The 14,803-nt window shown below is 43.9% G+C and overlaps 1 protein-coding gene across 2 annotated transcripts in view; it reads right to left on the bottom strand.

Moving 5' to 3' along the window:
* Nucleotides 1-14,803, bottom strand: part of LOC135896412 (endoplasmic reticulum junction formation protein lunapark-A-like) — a 70,138-nt gene that overhangs the window by 38,879 nt on the left and 16,456 nt on the right. For both annotated transcript variants that reach the window (XM_065424784.2, XM_065424785.2), the window contains exons 4-5: nt 8,958-9,144; nt 4,565-4,610 (exon numbers count right to left, since the gene is read on the bottom strand). In XM_065424784.2, coding sequence (XP_065280856.1) covers nt 4,565-4,610; nt 8,958-9,144 — 233 coding nt within the window. The remainder of the gene's footprint in view (nt 1-4,564; nt 4,611-8,957; nt 9,145-14,803) is intronic.

Consider the following 14,803-nt stretch of genomic DNA (forward strand, 5'->3'; position numbering starts at 1 on the left):
TCTACAAAATATTATGGCGCAATTCCTACTCAAAGTATAAAATAAACGGTAATTTATAAACGTCGGTGAGCCGAAATTGAACGCCAAGCGCGAAGATTTGCCTCATTTTCAAGCTGCCGTAGCTCCGCGCGACGCGTACCGATCGGCGCCATCTTGGTCTCGTTTGAAAGCTGGTTTCCCGCTCTCCATTCTGGCGCCCCTCGGCACGCTGTTGACCCTCGTGCAGCGGAGGGATTGGCACCCGTTCTCAAGCGGGAAATCGTCGCGAGACAGCCGCTGATTGGGTGAACCGGGCGCCTCCTCGAGGCGCAGCCCTCTGATTGGCCGTGACGTATGCTTCGCCTTCCGCGGCCGCGTTGTCCGACTCCTTCACGTCGTCTGCTTTCGCCTGCACGCACGTCATTTTTCGAGCTCCTCTTTGTTTCCTAGTATTTTTCGTTCTGCCTTTTTCTTTATCGTTCTTCTAGATATTTTGGCTATTGGGTCGCTTCTTTTAACCACGAATTTCTTGCTTTTGCGTGCCTGGTGGCTTTGTTCCGCGTGTCACGATGGTGCGAGACGCGCGCTTGAAAGCAAGCACGCGAAAAGCAGTCGGCAAAAAGAGACGCGCATGGAATAAGAACAGCGCTACATCGTCGAGAACTACAGCTTCGGTGATGCCGCAAGCTGCTGTGCCCTTGGTGGATGCGGCAGGACTGAGCTCGCCAACAACAGCTTCGCCGGTGGATGCGGCTGAACAAACCCCGTCGACGCTAGCTTCGCCTGTGGACGCGGCTGGACAGTGCCGATCAGTGTCAACTTCGTTAACGCAAGTCTGTGCAGTGCCGGTGGATGCGCCTGGACTAAGCCCGTCGAAAATGCCAACTTTTGAGACGCTGCAAGTCGCTTCGGATTCCGTGTCGTCGGAAGCGGCTGAGCCGGCTGACCTAAGCCTAACGTTGACTTCGGCGTTTCCGCACGCCGCTTCGGTGCCGACGGACGCGGCTGAACCGAGCTCGCGTGCTCAACGCTTCGACACGGTGTTTTTCACGGAGGCGGAGTGCGCGGGGCGCGAAAATTACGCAGACAACATTAAAACTTCATTGGCGAAGCAGTCCGCGACTTCCCGCAAGTTCGAGCTAATGAACGTCGGCACAGCAAGTGAAGATGACGATCGCGGCACAGAGTACATCATCGTTGATCTCTCAGTGCTAAAGAAGATGTTTGTGTCCACAAGCTGCAGCAAGTGTGGGATGACCACTCTCCAACTCGCAAAGTGCAGTGAGAGAGAATACGGCCTAGCAGTGAAGTTGGAGCTCACATGCTCAAATTGCGATTTCGCCGAGCGGCACTTCTCGTCGCCACGAGTGCCCGGGAAATCCAACATCACGCCCTTTGAAGTCAATTTGCGGGCAATGAAGGGAATTCAAAGTATAGGCAAGGGAGCGACTGCCCTAGCAGATTTTTGTGCCACCATGAACCTCTCTCACCGAGGACTTCACCACAAGACTTTCAGGGGGCATATGGACACCATGGTGAAAGCTTGCCAGGCAGTAGCTACTGCTACAGAAGCAGCAAGCGTCAAAGTGGTGAAGGACATGTACAAGAACTTCCTGAATCCACCAGGAAATGTAGATGTCATATTTGATGGCACATGGAAGACACGTGGTCACAATTCAAATATTGCAGTAGGCTGCATCATAGAGCTATACACTGGCCTAGTACTGGACCATGTTGTGCTCTCGAGGTACTGTCGTGGGTGCCAAGGGGCACCTGATCCCAGTGATGATGGGTACGGTGACTGGGCTGTGAACCACAAGTGCATGAAAAACATCGACTGCAATGCCGGCCGGATGGAGACTGAAGCAGCTATCATTTTGTTCAACAGGTCTCTGGAAAAAAATGGGTTGCGGTACACAACTATACTTTCTGATGGTGATAGCCGCACCTTTCATGCATTGACCTCAGGAGAAGTGTATGGATATATATCCATTGAAAAGAAAGACTGCTTGAACCATGTCCACAAGCGGATGGGGACGGCTCTTCACAACTTGGTGGAGAAGAAGAAGGCACAAGGAGAATCTCTTGGCGGAAAGGGCAACCTCACCCAAGATAAGATAAAGAAAATTACAAACTACTATGGGTATGCCTTGCGGAGCCACAGCCACGACGTTGCAGGCATGAAAAAGGCAGTGCATGCCACGCTGTTGCACATGACCTCGACAGATGAAGCCCCAGACCACAGTTGCTGTCCTCAAGGGGTTGATTCGTGGTGTGCCTTCAATCGTGCTTTGGCGAACCAAGTGGAGCCGTCACCACACAAAAACCCTCTGCCAGGCCACGTTCGCACTGCTCTTGAGCCAATATTTGCAAGGCTGGGCGACGAGGCCCTCTTGGAGCGCTGCAAAGATGGCATGACACAGAACGCCATTGAGTGCCTACACTCTGTCATTTGGAGCCAAAGCTCCAAGAACACGCATGACTCTTTGCTGGCTGTTGAAAGAGCTGTTGCAGAAGCAGTTTCTCGCTTCAACCAAGGAATGGCAGCAACCAGCAGAGCTGTTGCAGCACAGCTTGGTTACAGTCCTGGGAGCTGCCTCATTCGTAGGAGCCTTGAGAAAGATAAACAGAGGCTGTGCAGGTCTGATAAAAGTCACACCAACGCTGAAAAGGTGAAGAAGAGGATGGCCAAGAAACACAAGCCTGACAGAACCCAGGACTACTGCCCAGGACTTTTGTGAATGTGTGGCAGATTCATAGAAAATAGCAGGTGACTTTTTGAGCTTTTTTTTTTGTCAAAGGCCAACGCAATACAGAAGTTTTCACAATCTTTACATGAACAGATTTCTGTGAGTTTGGTGTTATTGTGTTCAGTAATGACTGGGCTGCATGCTAAAGCATTAAATTTTTTCATGTGATAGGTAAACAAAAGTGGCAGAGTAAGCAAAACTTTGAATGCAATTTTCTCAGCTTTGCTTTTTTGATCAAATGCCTTTGCCTTACGGAACTTTTCATAATGTTTGCATCAACTGATTTTATTGAATTAGGTATCATTTTTTTCAGTGAAACCTCAGCTGCATCCTAAAGCTTTCCATTTTTCATTAAACCAAATAGACTAGCAATTAGGTCAGGTGTAAGCTAATTACTCCTGCATTGTTTTTTTCTTCCTACTTTGATATTCATTCATGACCTATATGATGACTTTTTAAAAATTTCTTTAGCTTTAGGATGTGCAGTAGGTCCTTGGAAATGACAGCTATTCTTTAAAACTAGTTTTTTCAATTAAGAAATTACCATAATGGCCCGTAACAAAAGACCTATGTGGGATCAGTTATTTTGCGATATCTTCATTTCTAAATGAGATATATCAAATCTGAATATATATTTGGAATCAGCATTGAAAGATATATCTGCATGCGAATTTTCAGGAAGATACGTTAAGAAATAAAAAAAAAGTTTTCAAGACCCTCATCCCCCCTTAAGGGTGTATGAGCCATTGCAACGAGCCACTTAATAATGCTTTCGCCTTAATGACAGCAGAATCCGTCTCACAATGACTGTCGACGTTCATTCGATTAGCATTCAAGCCATGTAGTCGTATTGATGAAGACACCTTTAGTTACAATCTGCAGTGGTCAGCCCGCGATTTTCATTGCTTTGGCTATATGCTATATACACTGTCTCTGGGATCTGCCCGCTTTGCTATGACACTCTCACTTGCCAGGGTCATCCATGACCATGACAGCATGACAATGACTGTGTAACGATGGCATAGTGATGACGCTGGAATGATGATGACGGCTTAACGACATTTACGACAACATTTAAAATCCCAATGTGACTGATAGCGTCCCCTCTGTTTTACAATATATTTGAGAGTGCATGCATTAGGGTCTACACTAAAAGGGAGAATCAGACAATATTTTCAAGCTCCTACACAGGTAGAACTGCAATATCTTCCTAAAGGATTTCTTTCTTGACTACTATCACAGCTACAATAATGTGTCATCTGTCACAAAACCTCATGCTGTAGCCGCATATGTTTCAAATCGTTTTGATCACAGTTATAAGGCAGAAATTGATTCACCTCACTGCATCCCTTAATGTTCATTGGTCTAACAAACCATCTTTTCCTTAACTTTCCCATACAGGAGACAGGAGCAATAGCACCAGCCATAGCCTCAAAAAAGACATGCAGACATTGGTGCTTCTTTCTGTCCAATAAACCACAGACAACAGAACCCCAGCTCATAACATTGCACCTTGCTTCTTCTAAGCATTGAATATTAGTTCTAGAAATGTTACTAACACATTCAACAACAAGGTGCCTAGAAAATTCCCATTTGCCTTCTTTGCTGGAGATTTGGTTATTCAAAGTATGCATTCTTTGAAGCCAGATTATTTCGTGAGCATGCTTTCATCCAAAACTATGCACAAATACTCTTCAGGGAATACTGTTAGCGTCACTATAACACCTGCACTGCAACTTGTAAGTACATGTGCAAAATGCAGTACTGTTGCTCTTGAAAAAGCAGGTTACTAGGCTCTTCTTGAAAGACGTGTTCAAGCTGCAAGCAGGGCTCACCTGGATCCGTGCCAAGCAATGGCTTGACAGTCTTCTCTTCCAATTTCTGAAAAAGACAAAAAAAAAAATTTTTTTTAAATCAGACCGTAGGTTAAAGAACCACAAAGGGGCTTTTCTCTTTTTGATGTAATCCTTACGTTAAAAGGCATTCATTTTATAATGTGTGATGACTAGACTGCAATAGGTGATATGCGAAACCTGCCCGTGCATTTCTACGCAAACCTAATATGACCTAACCCAAGATAGCAGAAGTCAGACTAGAGTCGTAATTCATGTCAACATGCGGGCTGGTGACTGTATTTCATCCACCCTCTGCTTCCCGCCTTGTCCAAGCTTTCAAAACACATGTAACAGCTTTAACGGTGCTACTAGCGAGAACCCGGCCGCCTTGGTTATGGCAGGTTAAATGTGTGGGAAAGCCAGCTTACAGAATTTCACATATCGTCCCTTCTGCTGAGATGTTCCATATGGTTATCAATGATTTGCGCAGGGTGCTCATTTCAGTCATGATGACTACAGTGTTTATTAAAGAGCCGAAAAAAATTACGTTCTTCGGGCGGAAAAAAAAAGAAAAGAAAAAACTGTTCAAAAGGTAAAGAGTCACCTCAAACCATTATCAGCTATTCGCATAAGTAAACAAAGCGTCGCTGAACTGTGATCTCCTGATAATGGAGCAGTAACTGCCGATTCTTTGCAACATGTGTGGCATTGGCACATGGTGCAGCATTCTCGCCGACTTAGGCCGTGCGAATAATGACAGGAACACTTGAGTGGCCATTGTTCCCACGATGGAAGAACATAGATGGCCATCCCAAATCATTGAAGTAGGCACAATGCACATGGTGCCGCACTGACGACTGCTCAAGAACAAGAGTGCTGCCATCGTGGCATCCGAGATCCCACCAGCAGACACACCAGTGCACGCCTAGCGCCATGCTGTTTATGTTATGCACCTCCTCCCTATGCAATGAAAGTGAGTAGATCTTGTTACTTTTGCAGCTTCATAAATCTACGCTCTGTGGCCACTTGTTCATCTCGAAGGCCCTATCATCGCCACAGTTGGACTGGAGCGATGCTTGCGCTGCCATGCACCCAGTTTGGTCATGCTTCCGCGTTTTGGTACTTCACAAACGCCCTCTTTTCACCATGACTGAGTTAGAAGCATTCGTAGTAACAGTGCAGCAATTTAAAATGCATTCGTTATATCTGGAAGCCGTTTCAATAGTCGCAGTCGAAAAATCGTGAATGTACTGAAATGTGGTCATTATAACCGATGGTTAGAATGACAGAAAGCTGAGCTAGTTGGTAAGGATTCATTATGCAAAAAAGAGGTGAGGCGGGCAGACAGGACACAAGAGTAGAGAAGTGGACCCTAGTTGTCCACTTCTCTACTCTTGTGTCCTGTCTGCCCGCCTCACCTTTTTTTTGTATAATAACCGAAGGATTGTCATATCTGGGATTGTTTTAAGTGGGCTTGATTGTAAACAAACAAATTCTTTCTTGAAATAAACTAATTTTTGTTCAGCTGCAAAGCTTTCTTTCCGAGAAAGCCACATGGTCTTCCTTTGTAGCTTGATGCTATTCTTGGGTGGATAACAACTTTTACTTTCATGTAATTTCACTATCTTGCATATTTCTGGAGAAATCATTTGCTATATACCTGTGGACAATTAGAACATGTTCTGTGAGAAATATTCCAAAGTTTACGGCAGGTTGATTACTTTTGTATGCAATGTAGTCTTTAATAAATTAGTGAAAAGTTATTTATAGCCTAGAAGACACCACCAAAACTTAGTGACGAGCATGTGCGACTTCAAAAAGATGTTGCTATGAATAATTCGTTACCACATCCAGTCTGGCTTCTGAAGCTTCAAACCATGATGAGACTGATCTATTTGATAGGGGCTGTGAACCAGTCAAGCTATCTTAAAACAGCTTCTTTTTTTTCAACAGTCCTTTAATCTCTATCTCCACAGAATTAAAAGAAACTTCAATTTGGTTACTGAAGACAAATCTATAAGTCTTTGAGTTAGTTATCTCCTTATTGTGTTCTTAGAGGCCAACTGCAATGCAATTTCGGTCAGTGTAATAAGCCTAATTTCAAACACTGCAGACATAAGATCGCCAAAATGCAAAATTTTTCGATTGTGAAGTATGAGAGGATGCATTTTGAAAAGCTTACAAAATAGACATTTTTGATAGCAAAATTAGATAAAAATTATGGCATCTCACGAGACTGTCGATGGTAATGTGAATAGCAATCGAGCAATGTAGCGACAACCATATTCAAGAATGCACATTTTTAACAAGTTTAGTGGCCGTTCTGAGACTTTTGTTGCTTCGGCTATATGCCACATACTCCGATGTCATCCCACAAGAAATGACGTTGATGGATCGATGAAGGTAGTATAATGATGATGGCATGACGACGATGGCATAACAAAGCTGAAGTCGTGAAACGACAGTGTGACAACATTGGCATAACGACAACGGTACGATGATGATGGCATAAAGAGATACGGATGTTGAAGTTAAAATAATGACCACAGAACAACTGCGACAGCATCCCAGCAACGGTACGACAATGAGTGCATGACAACGGCATGAGGACAATAGAATGCCGATGAGCGTATGATGATAATGGTACGACCATGATTGTATTATGAAAGCTGTACGACAATGATGGCATGATGAAAGTTGGGTGACGAAGCTGGAGCGATGATGGTGGCTAGGCCACGACAGCATTACGACGACAGTCTGACAATGTAGGAATGATAGTGACTGCTTGGCGATGATGGCATGACAAGAGTGGCATAATCCTAATTAAGTAATGACAATATGATTAGAATACAATGACGAAGAAATGCTAACGTTGACTGAACGGTGATGACAGCATGACGATGACAGCACGACGACAAGACAACATCACTGAAGTGAAAGTGATAAAAAGACAGACAGTGTGACGATGACGACATGACGAGAGTTGGGTGACACAGCTGGAATGATGATGATGCAATGGCCACGACAGCATAATGACGCCAAGCCCATACTTCGTGGCCCAGGCTATTAGACAACTTAGACCACTAGGTTGGAGTAGAAGGTATGACGACGACAGCATGACGGGAGTCAGGTAGCGAAGCTGGAATGATGACTGAACGACTATGATGGCATCACTATGGCGATGTGACAACGAAGGCATTGCAACCACGACCCCATATCTAGTAGCCCAAGCTATTAGACAACATGGGCCACTAGGTCAAGGTAGAAGGTGCGATGACGACGCATGATGAGAATAAAATGATGATGAACGGCCCTGACGACATCAGAACCTAGTTGCCCAAGTGGGTAGACAACTTGGGCATAAAACTTGATTTGGCGTAAAAGGTGGGATGAACGAACGGACGGACGGACAGACAGATACATAGATAGGCTCAGAACAGCTGAAGTAGGTAAACAATGCTATTCACATTAAAATGCTGCCATTACTGGTTGCCAGAAGTGACACAAAACCCAGAACATTAAGGAACAGCACGGCTGCTCAGCATGACCTCCAAGATTAGGCGGCACCTACGGCATAACGACAATTTTGGCAAAGTTGTGGTCTAAAATTTGCATCACATCCACTAAGAACAAGATGCTGTGTTGTCGGCTGAGGTGCTACTAAAGGCTGTTAACAAGAAAACTAGACAACTACCAGCACAGCAGCTTTGCCAATACTATTGTTAAAGTAGACCACTGTTAACTCGAACTCAGTTAATTAGATCTTTTTACTTAATTCGAAGGCACTGGAGAACTGCAGCAAAAAGCCATACATTGTTATCGAAGAAAAACTTGTTTATTTGAACTCAAAAGCAATGCAACCCCCAATGGTGTCCCCTCATGCACGCAGCTTTTATTAAAAGCTTGAAAGCAATAAATGCAGCAGACAGTCCTGCTGCTTCCCGAGGTGTGAAAATGTTGCATTTAATTTTGCTATGTTTTAGTGGCCGATGCTCCTCCTGCCCAGGAAGCTATGTGTCATGCTGAGGCAGCATTTAAATATGTCGGTTCTCTTCACCTCACGTTGGTTAGGTTGCTCTTCAAGAGCAACAAACAAAAATGCATTACATACAGACTACATCAAGCAATAAAAGAAAGTTCATATTGCTGACGTTTCTTAATTCAACTTTTCGGATGAATAGACTAAATGTTGTAGCCCTGCAAGAGTTGAATTAACGAAAGTCAACTGTGCTAAACATTTATAACTAATTTAGTCAAAGTGAAATTACAATGACGTTGGCCTATAAATTAAAAGTTAGTTTTTCCAGGAACATGCATCACATAATTGTTTAGGAATGAAACTGTACATTGCAACAGGCCTTCCCCTATTACCGCAAGAAATTTTTGTACTTACGACACTTTTCCTGAGTGTTTCTGGATCATACTTCTCCAGAATTTCCTTGGCAACCTTGTAGGTCTCAGTTTCCATGACATTGTCAAGCACTGAGCGCTTCTGCTTTATCAGATCTGTAAGCTCCTCATTTTTCCTCTCAATTTTTCTCCTGAAGTACCACTGTAGTAGCTTTTTGGTAAGCACTATTCTGTGAAAGAAAACAATGAAACGTGGAGGACGCCAGGTGTGAGGAACAGAACAGCATCACTGCATGGGAAGGTGCAGATTTCAGCAAGCTGGCATTTGTAATCCGCTGAGAACGCTTAATGAAGCACACACATTTTTCCTATGTGGTCCTTGGAGTCTGTTTGTTGGCTTCTTATGATATAACTAATAAAAATCGAGCCCCTTGGTTAACCCCCTTTCTTTTCATTTATTGCATAACGAGGGTCTCAAATCCGACAACACTGATGCATTTAAGTAGCATGTGCGGGTTTATTGACCGGTTGCCTTCACCCAAAAAGATCACGTTCTCGTGACGCCTGCAGCACAAAGGATGTTCTACGTCCGCCGCCAAGGTTTGCGAGTGGTGGCGCTGGCTAATACTCCCAGGGTTCTACTAGGAAACATAAGTACCCAAGAAAGTGGATGGGGAAACGGCACCACGGTAGCTCAATTGGTAGAGCATCGCATGTGTAATGCAAAAGTTGTGGGATCATTCCCCATCTGGGGCAAGTTGTTTTTTCATCCACTTTCATTTCCATGAATTTGTCATTTATTTCATTTATTAAGCACAAGTAATTTCCCCTATGTTGTCCTTGGTGTCAGTGCTTGTTGGCTTCTTATGAAGTGACCCACAGTAGTGGCTTTCAACAAATCGTTACATGCGCATGCGCACGCACGCACACACACACACACACACGCTTTAGAGTAACATGAAAGTGAAATGTGTATTCCAAGAAGCAGTGGCACCTTTGCTGCACATTCATAAATCATCACCATCATCATTTTATTTTTGTGTACACTGCAGGACGAAGGCCTTTCCCAGCTATTTCCAATTACCCCTGCCTAGCACTAGCTGATTCCAACTTGCACCTGCCAATTTCTCAATTTCATGATCCCACCTAATTTTCTGCCATTCCTGACTGCACTTCCCTTGCCTTAGCACCTGTTCTGTAACTTCAATGGTCTACCGGTTACTACCTTATGCACTAAATGACCTGCTCAGCTCCCTTTTTTCTTCTAATGGCAAATAGAATGTGAGCTATCCCTGTTCGCTCTCCGATCCACACCGCTTTCTTTCAGTCTCTTAACATTAACCCTAACATCTTTCGTTCCATCGCTCTTTGCACGGTCCGAAACTCTTTCTCTACTGCACCCATTGGGCATCGTTAGCCCGCTATCGATGGTTTGAAATGCTCATTTCGAGACCTTCTGCGTCACTCACGGACACACTGTGCTATCAGACGCGAAGGAGGAGAACAATATTTCTGTTTTCTAAGCAGTTAGCTTTTTTACCACCAGGCGTTAATCTTTTAACGTGCTCCGATATTTCAAAATTTTTCAGAGCATGAAGCAAAAATGGCCGTCTCTGGGAGCGGCACGCACGCTTCGCAAAATTACAGATCTCGCAATTCCACTGCGTCTCTGATTTTATCAATGGATCGAGCAGCAGCATGGCTGAAGATGCTGCCTTTTCATCCGACTTGGACTCTGAGGGCGATGACGATGCAAACCAGTCCGGAACATCGGCAGCTGCAGTCTGACTTGCCTAACTGTAGTGCTTGCAGTTAAACTTTTGTAGTGGAGTATACCTGTTCCATGAAAAAATTTTGCTTCATTCAGAAATAGTGCCTATTAGATGGCAACACATTTCGTATACCTCATCATTTATGTTGCATTCTTCTTTTAGATAGACGCGTGTCTTTACAAACTTTGTTCCAACTTTATCCTACAATCTTCATTCTGGTAATTTATATCTTTTTTTGTAACATACATTGCATTAATAAAGCTTTTATGCATGAAAAGTGCATTCAGGCTGCTTTTTATTTATGTATTACACCAAATATTGAGTGCAGTAGTTCTTTTCGAAATAAAGATCTGGTGCAACATACACAAAACGCCTATTTTCCGCATGGTATGGAAAGAGTTGAAGGGCCCCTTAAATGGTTAGGATAAATTTTGTAGACACGTGGGTCACAGCCACAGTAAAACATTCGTGCCACAATTTAAGCGAAGTGCCTCATACTGAAAGAGCTACAAACGACTAAAAGTTACCCTCCTCCCTTTACATGCTTTTTCTCTTCAACTCGTTCGCTGAGTGACCACGGCTAAGCTCCACCTTCACTGGCTCTGTGTCATCTTGTGACTTCGTGTCGTCTGCTTCCTGTTGTCGTGGAGCCAGCGCGCAAAGCCTCTCCAACCTCTCTGCTCGCCACCTGGCGGTCGATTCCCAGTGAGAACTATCCAAGCAGCGTGCATTGCAAGGGTTCTGTCGCAGCGCTGAGCGTGTCCGCCATTCTGCTAACCACAAGTGAGCTGGGCGCTTTGACGGATGGGTGGAGGCGCAAACTGAAGCCCCTCTATACCACTACTGCAGTGATGAAGGAGCTTTGGTGTAGACGAACATGAGCGGCCTGATCGGTCTCCACGGTCCAGCTGCCTGGTGGTACAGAACTTAGCCAGTCATAATAATAATAATAATAAGTTTATACGCATCAAACACATACAGAGATAATATTGGCGAAACCAAGGGTAAGACATTTCAAACACTTAGAAAAACAGCATGTTCCTGATTATGCTCTTGCCAACAATTTACATCAGCAGCAAAGTAGAATACACTTAGTTACTGTTTTACTAGCTTTGTGTTTGACTGAGCTCTGCGCCACCAGGTGGCTGACGAGTGCAGGCCATTCCCGTTTGCGGTTCCACTCATTCCATAAAATGAGCCAGTCCACTTGCGCTTGAGTTTATTCTAATACTAGACATGCTAAACACTATTTAGGTAGTACAGCGGAAATCTCGTTGATACGATTATGCTTAATACGTTTTTCGGAATACGTATTTTTTTTATTCGCCAAATGTCCCACGGGAGCAATGTATTTTTATATGGTTATCGCAATCACGTTGTCAACGACATTGGATAACATGACTGCAGAAGTAGGCTTTTACAGGTAGTATTTCTGAGCTTCATAGCTTTATATTAAAGTGTGCTAGCTCAAATAACATTCCAACGACCCACGAAATGTGTTAAGCCTCAGCCACACTGGAGGAAAAATGCACACGGTGCACCGCAGGTGGTAAATGCTGCTGTGGCAGAGCGGCCACACTGATGGGTGGTGTGCTGTTGCTCGGTTGAGTATGGAAACAGCACGACTTCATTTCCAACTTCCAGAATAACTTTTTTATGAACATTAAAAAGCACTCTCAGTGCAACCTGACTAGCTAGCCATTTCAACGCTGCTGAATAAAAGTGCATCAACTGTGGTTCACGTGGCGTCAAGCGATGTTGCTCCGCATAACTTATTATGCGGAGCAGTGTAACTCGACGCCACACGAACCTTTGCTATCGAGTTTGTCGCCGAGTACACCTATTTTCCTACACTGTGGCGCTTGCTTTGGATAACACGCTTTTCGAATGACATGTTTTATTTTCCGGTTCCCGTGAAGATCACATCAGAGATTCCACTACAATCCTTCGGCGTGAAGCGACAGCCACAAGCACATATAGATGCTGGTGCCGATCAGATACCGACTGCGCAAGCGATGTGTTGCTGCCCCTCCCCTTGTCTGCTGCCTTGCAGAAGGACACAATGTCGCAGTTCGACATATAGCCGATCCCAACATTTGCAGCCCAGAGTGCAGCAACAGCAAACCATAGTGCTTGCGAAAAGAAACATTGAGACCATTACTGACCAGGAACATTGCGTTAACACAGAACACGTTGCAACACAAGCCGACGACACTCGCTGTGTGCTGCAAGTACTTGAGTGTAGTGATAGACTGTCGTCGTGTATTCTCTTTCTGTAGTTTTTTTTCACAGAAACAAATTAACCAATGTTCCCAACTATTATGAACATTTGTCCACCATAAAGATGGAAAAACTATTGATCACGTGACCTGGGTAGCCAATCGGACAGCTCACCCTCCTGATGTCAGATGGACAACATGCATCACTTTGTCTGGGGCAGCTCAAAACTCAGGGGAGCGGTGCCCCTGCAATTGGTAGTGATATGCATTTTTAAACCATTATAATAAATTACACACTACACACGAAGTGCTCAATTGCGTCAATTAACGATCAGAAGGACCAGCCCAAACAACTCAGTATGTTTGTACAAAAGCACTAAAATCGTTTCAGGGGCCCTTAAACTTGTTCTCGAGCTTCTTCACTAACCTCCAAGTTTCTGCCCCATATGTTAGCACTAGTAGAATGCAATGATTGTACACTTTTCAATGACAGTGGTAAGCTCCCAATCAGGATTTGGCAATGCCTGCCATATGCACTCCAATCCATTTTTCTTCCTCCGTAAATTTCCTTCCGATGGTCAGGGTACCCTGCGAGTAATTGGCCTATTAAATGTACTCGTGTACAGATTCTAGAGGCTGACTGGCAATCATGAATTCTTGTTTCCTTGGCAGGCTATTGTACCATTACCTTTGTCTTCTGCATATTAATCTTCAACTCTACTCTTCCAGTTTCTCAGTTAATTAATATCCTCAATCATTTGTAATTTGTGCCCAGTGTTGCTGAACAAGACAATGTGATCTACAAACCGAAGGTTGCCGAGGTATTTGCCAGTGATCCTAATTCCTAATCCTTCCCAGTCTTATAGCTTGAATACTTCTTGCCTGACACCTTTCTTGATGGGTAACTTTCTACTTTCCTTGTGGAGAAACAAGGTAGCTGTGGAATATTTGTATATATTGCCTAAGATATTCAATTAAGCATCCTGTACTCCTTGATTTTGCAATGCCTCTATAAGGGCTAGTATCTCTACTGAATCAAATGACTTTTCGTAATACATAAAAGCCATGTACAAAGGCTGATTGTACTCTACAGATTTCTCAATCACCTGACTGACAACATGCATGTGATCCATTGTAGAATATTCCTTCCTAAATCCAGCCTGTTCTTTCGGTTGACTAAAGTCCAGTGTTGCCCTTATTCTATTGGAGGTTATGTTGGCGAATGTTTCTTACAATACTGAAAGCAACCTAAAGAGTCTCACTCTTCATCTCCCTTATGTATTAGTACAATGTTGGCATTCTTCCAGCTCTCTAGCACACTCGAAGTCATGAGGCATTGCGTATAAAGGACTACAAGCTTTTCAAGCATGATATCTCCTCCATCTTAGATTAAATTGAGTGTTATTCCATCTTCTCCTGCCGCTTTTCCCTGGTAATGTCTCGCAAGGTCCTCCTAACTTCATCGCTAGTTACAGAAGGAGCCTCTGTACCCTGTTCTTCACTACTTCGAATGAAAGTAGAGTGGCTGCTAGGGATACTATACGGGTCAGTATAAAATTCCGCTGATATTACTATATCATTCAAATTGCTTATGACATTACCCTGCTTATCTTTCAGTGCATACATCTTTTCTTGTCTTATGCCAAGGTTTTTTCTTACTGGTGTTATGCTGCGGCCATTTTTTACTGCTTCCTCAATGTTTACGTTATAATTTCGAATATCCATCACTCTCTTCTTGATCACTTCCGACAGTTCAGCTAATTCTATCTGATCTCTTGTGTTATACACGTTCTGCTCTAAAGCTGCACATATGTTTACGAGTACCAGCCTCAATTCATCCACTTTTACTTTGTCGTGCCTAGGTTGGCCAGTTTCTTCTTGACTAATTTTATTCTCTT

This window comes from Dermacentor albipictus, chromosome 4 (genome assembly GCF_038994185.2).
Source record: "Dermacentor albipictus isolate Rhodes 1998 colony chromosome 4, USDA_Dalb.pri_finalv2, whole genome shotgun sequence".
Lineage (NCBI taxonomy): Eukaryota > Metazoa > Arthropoda > Arachnida > Ixodida > Ixodidae > Dermacentor > Dermacentor albipictus.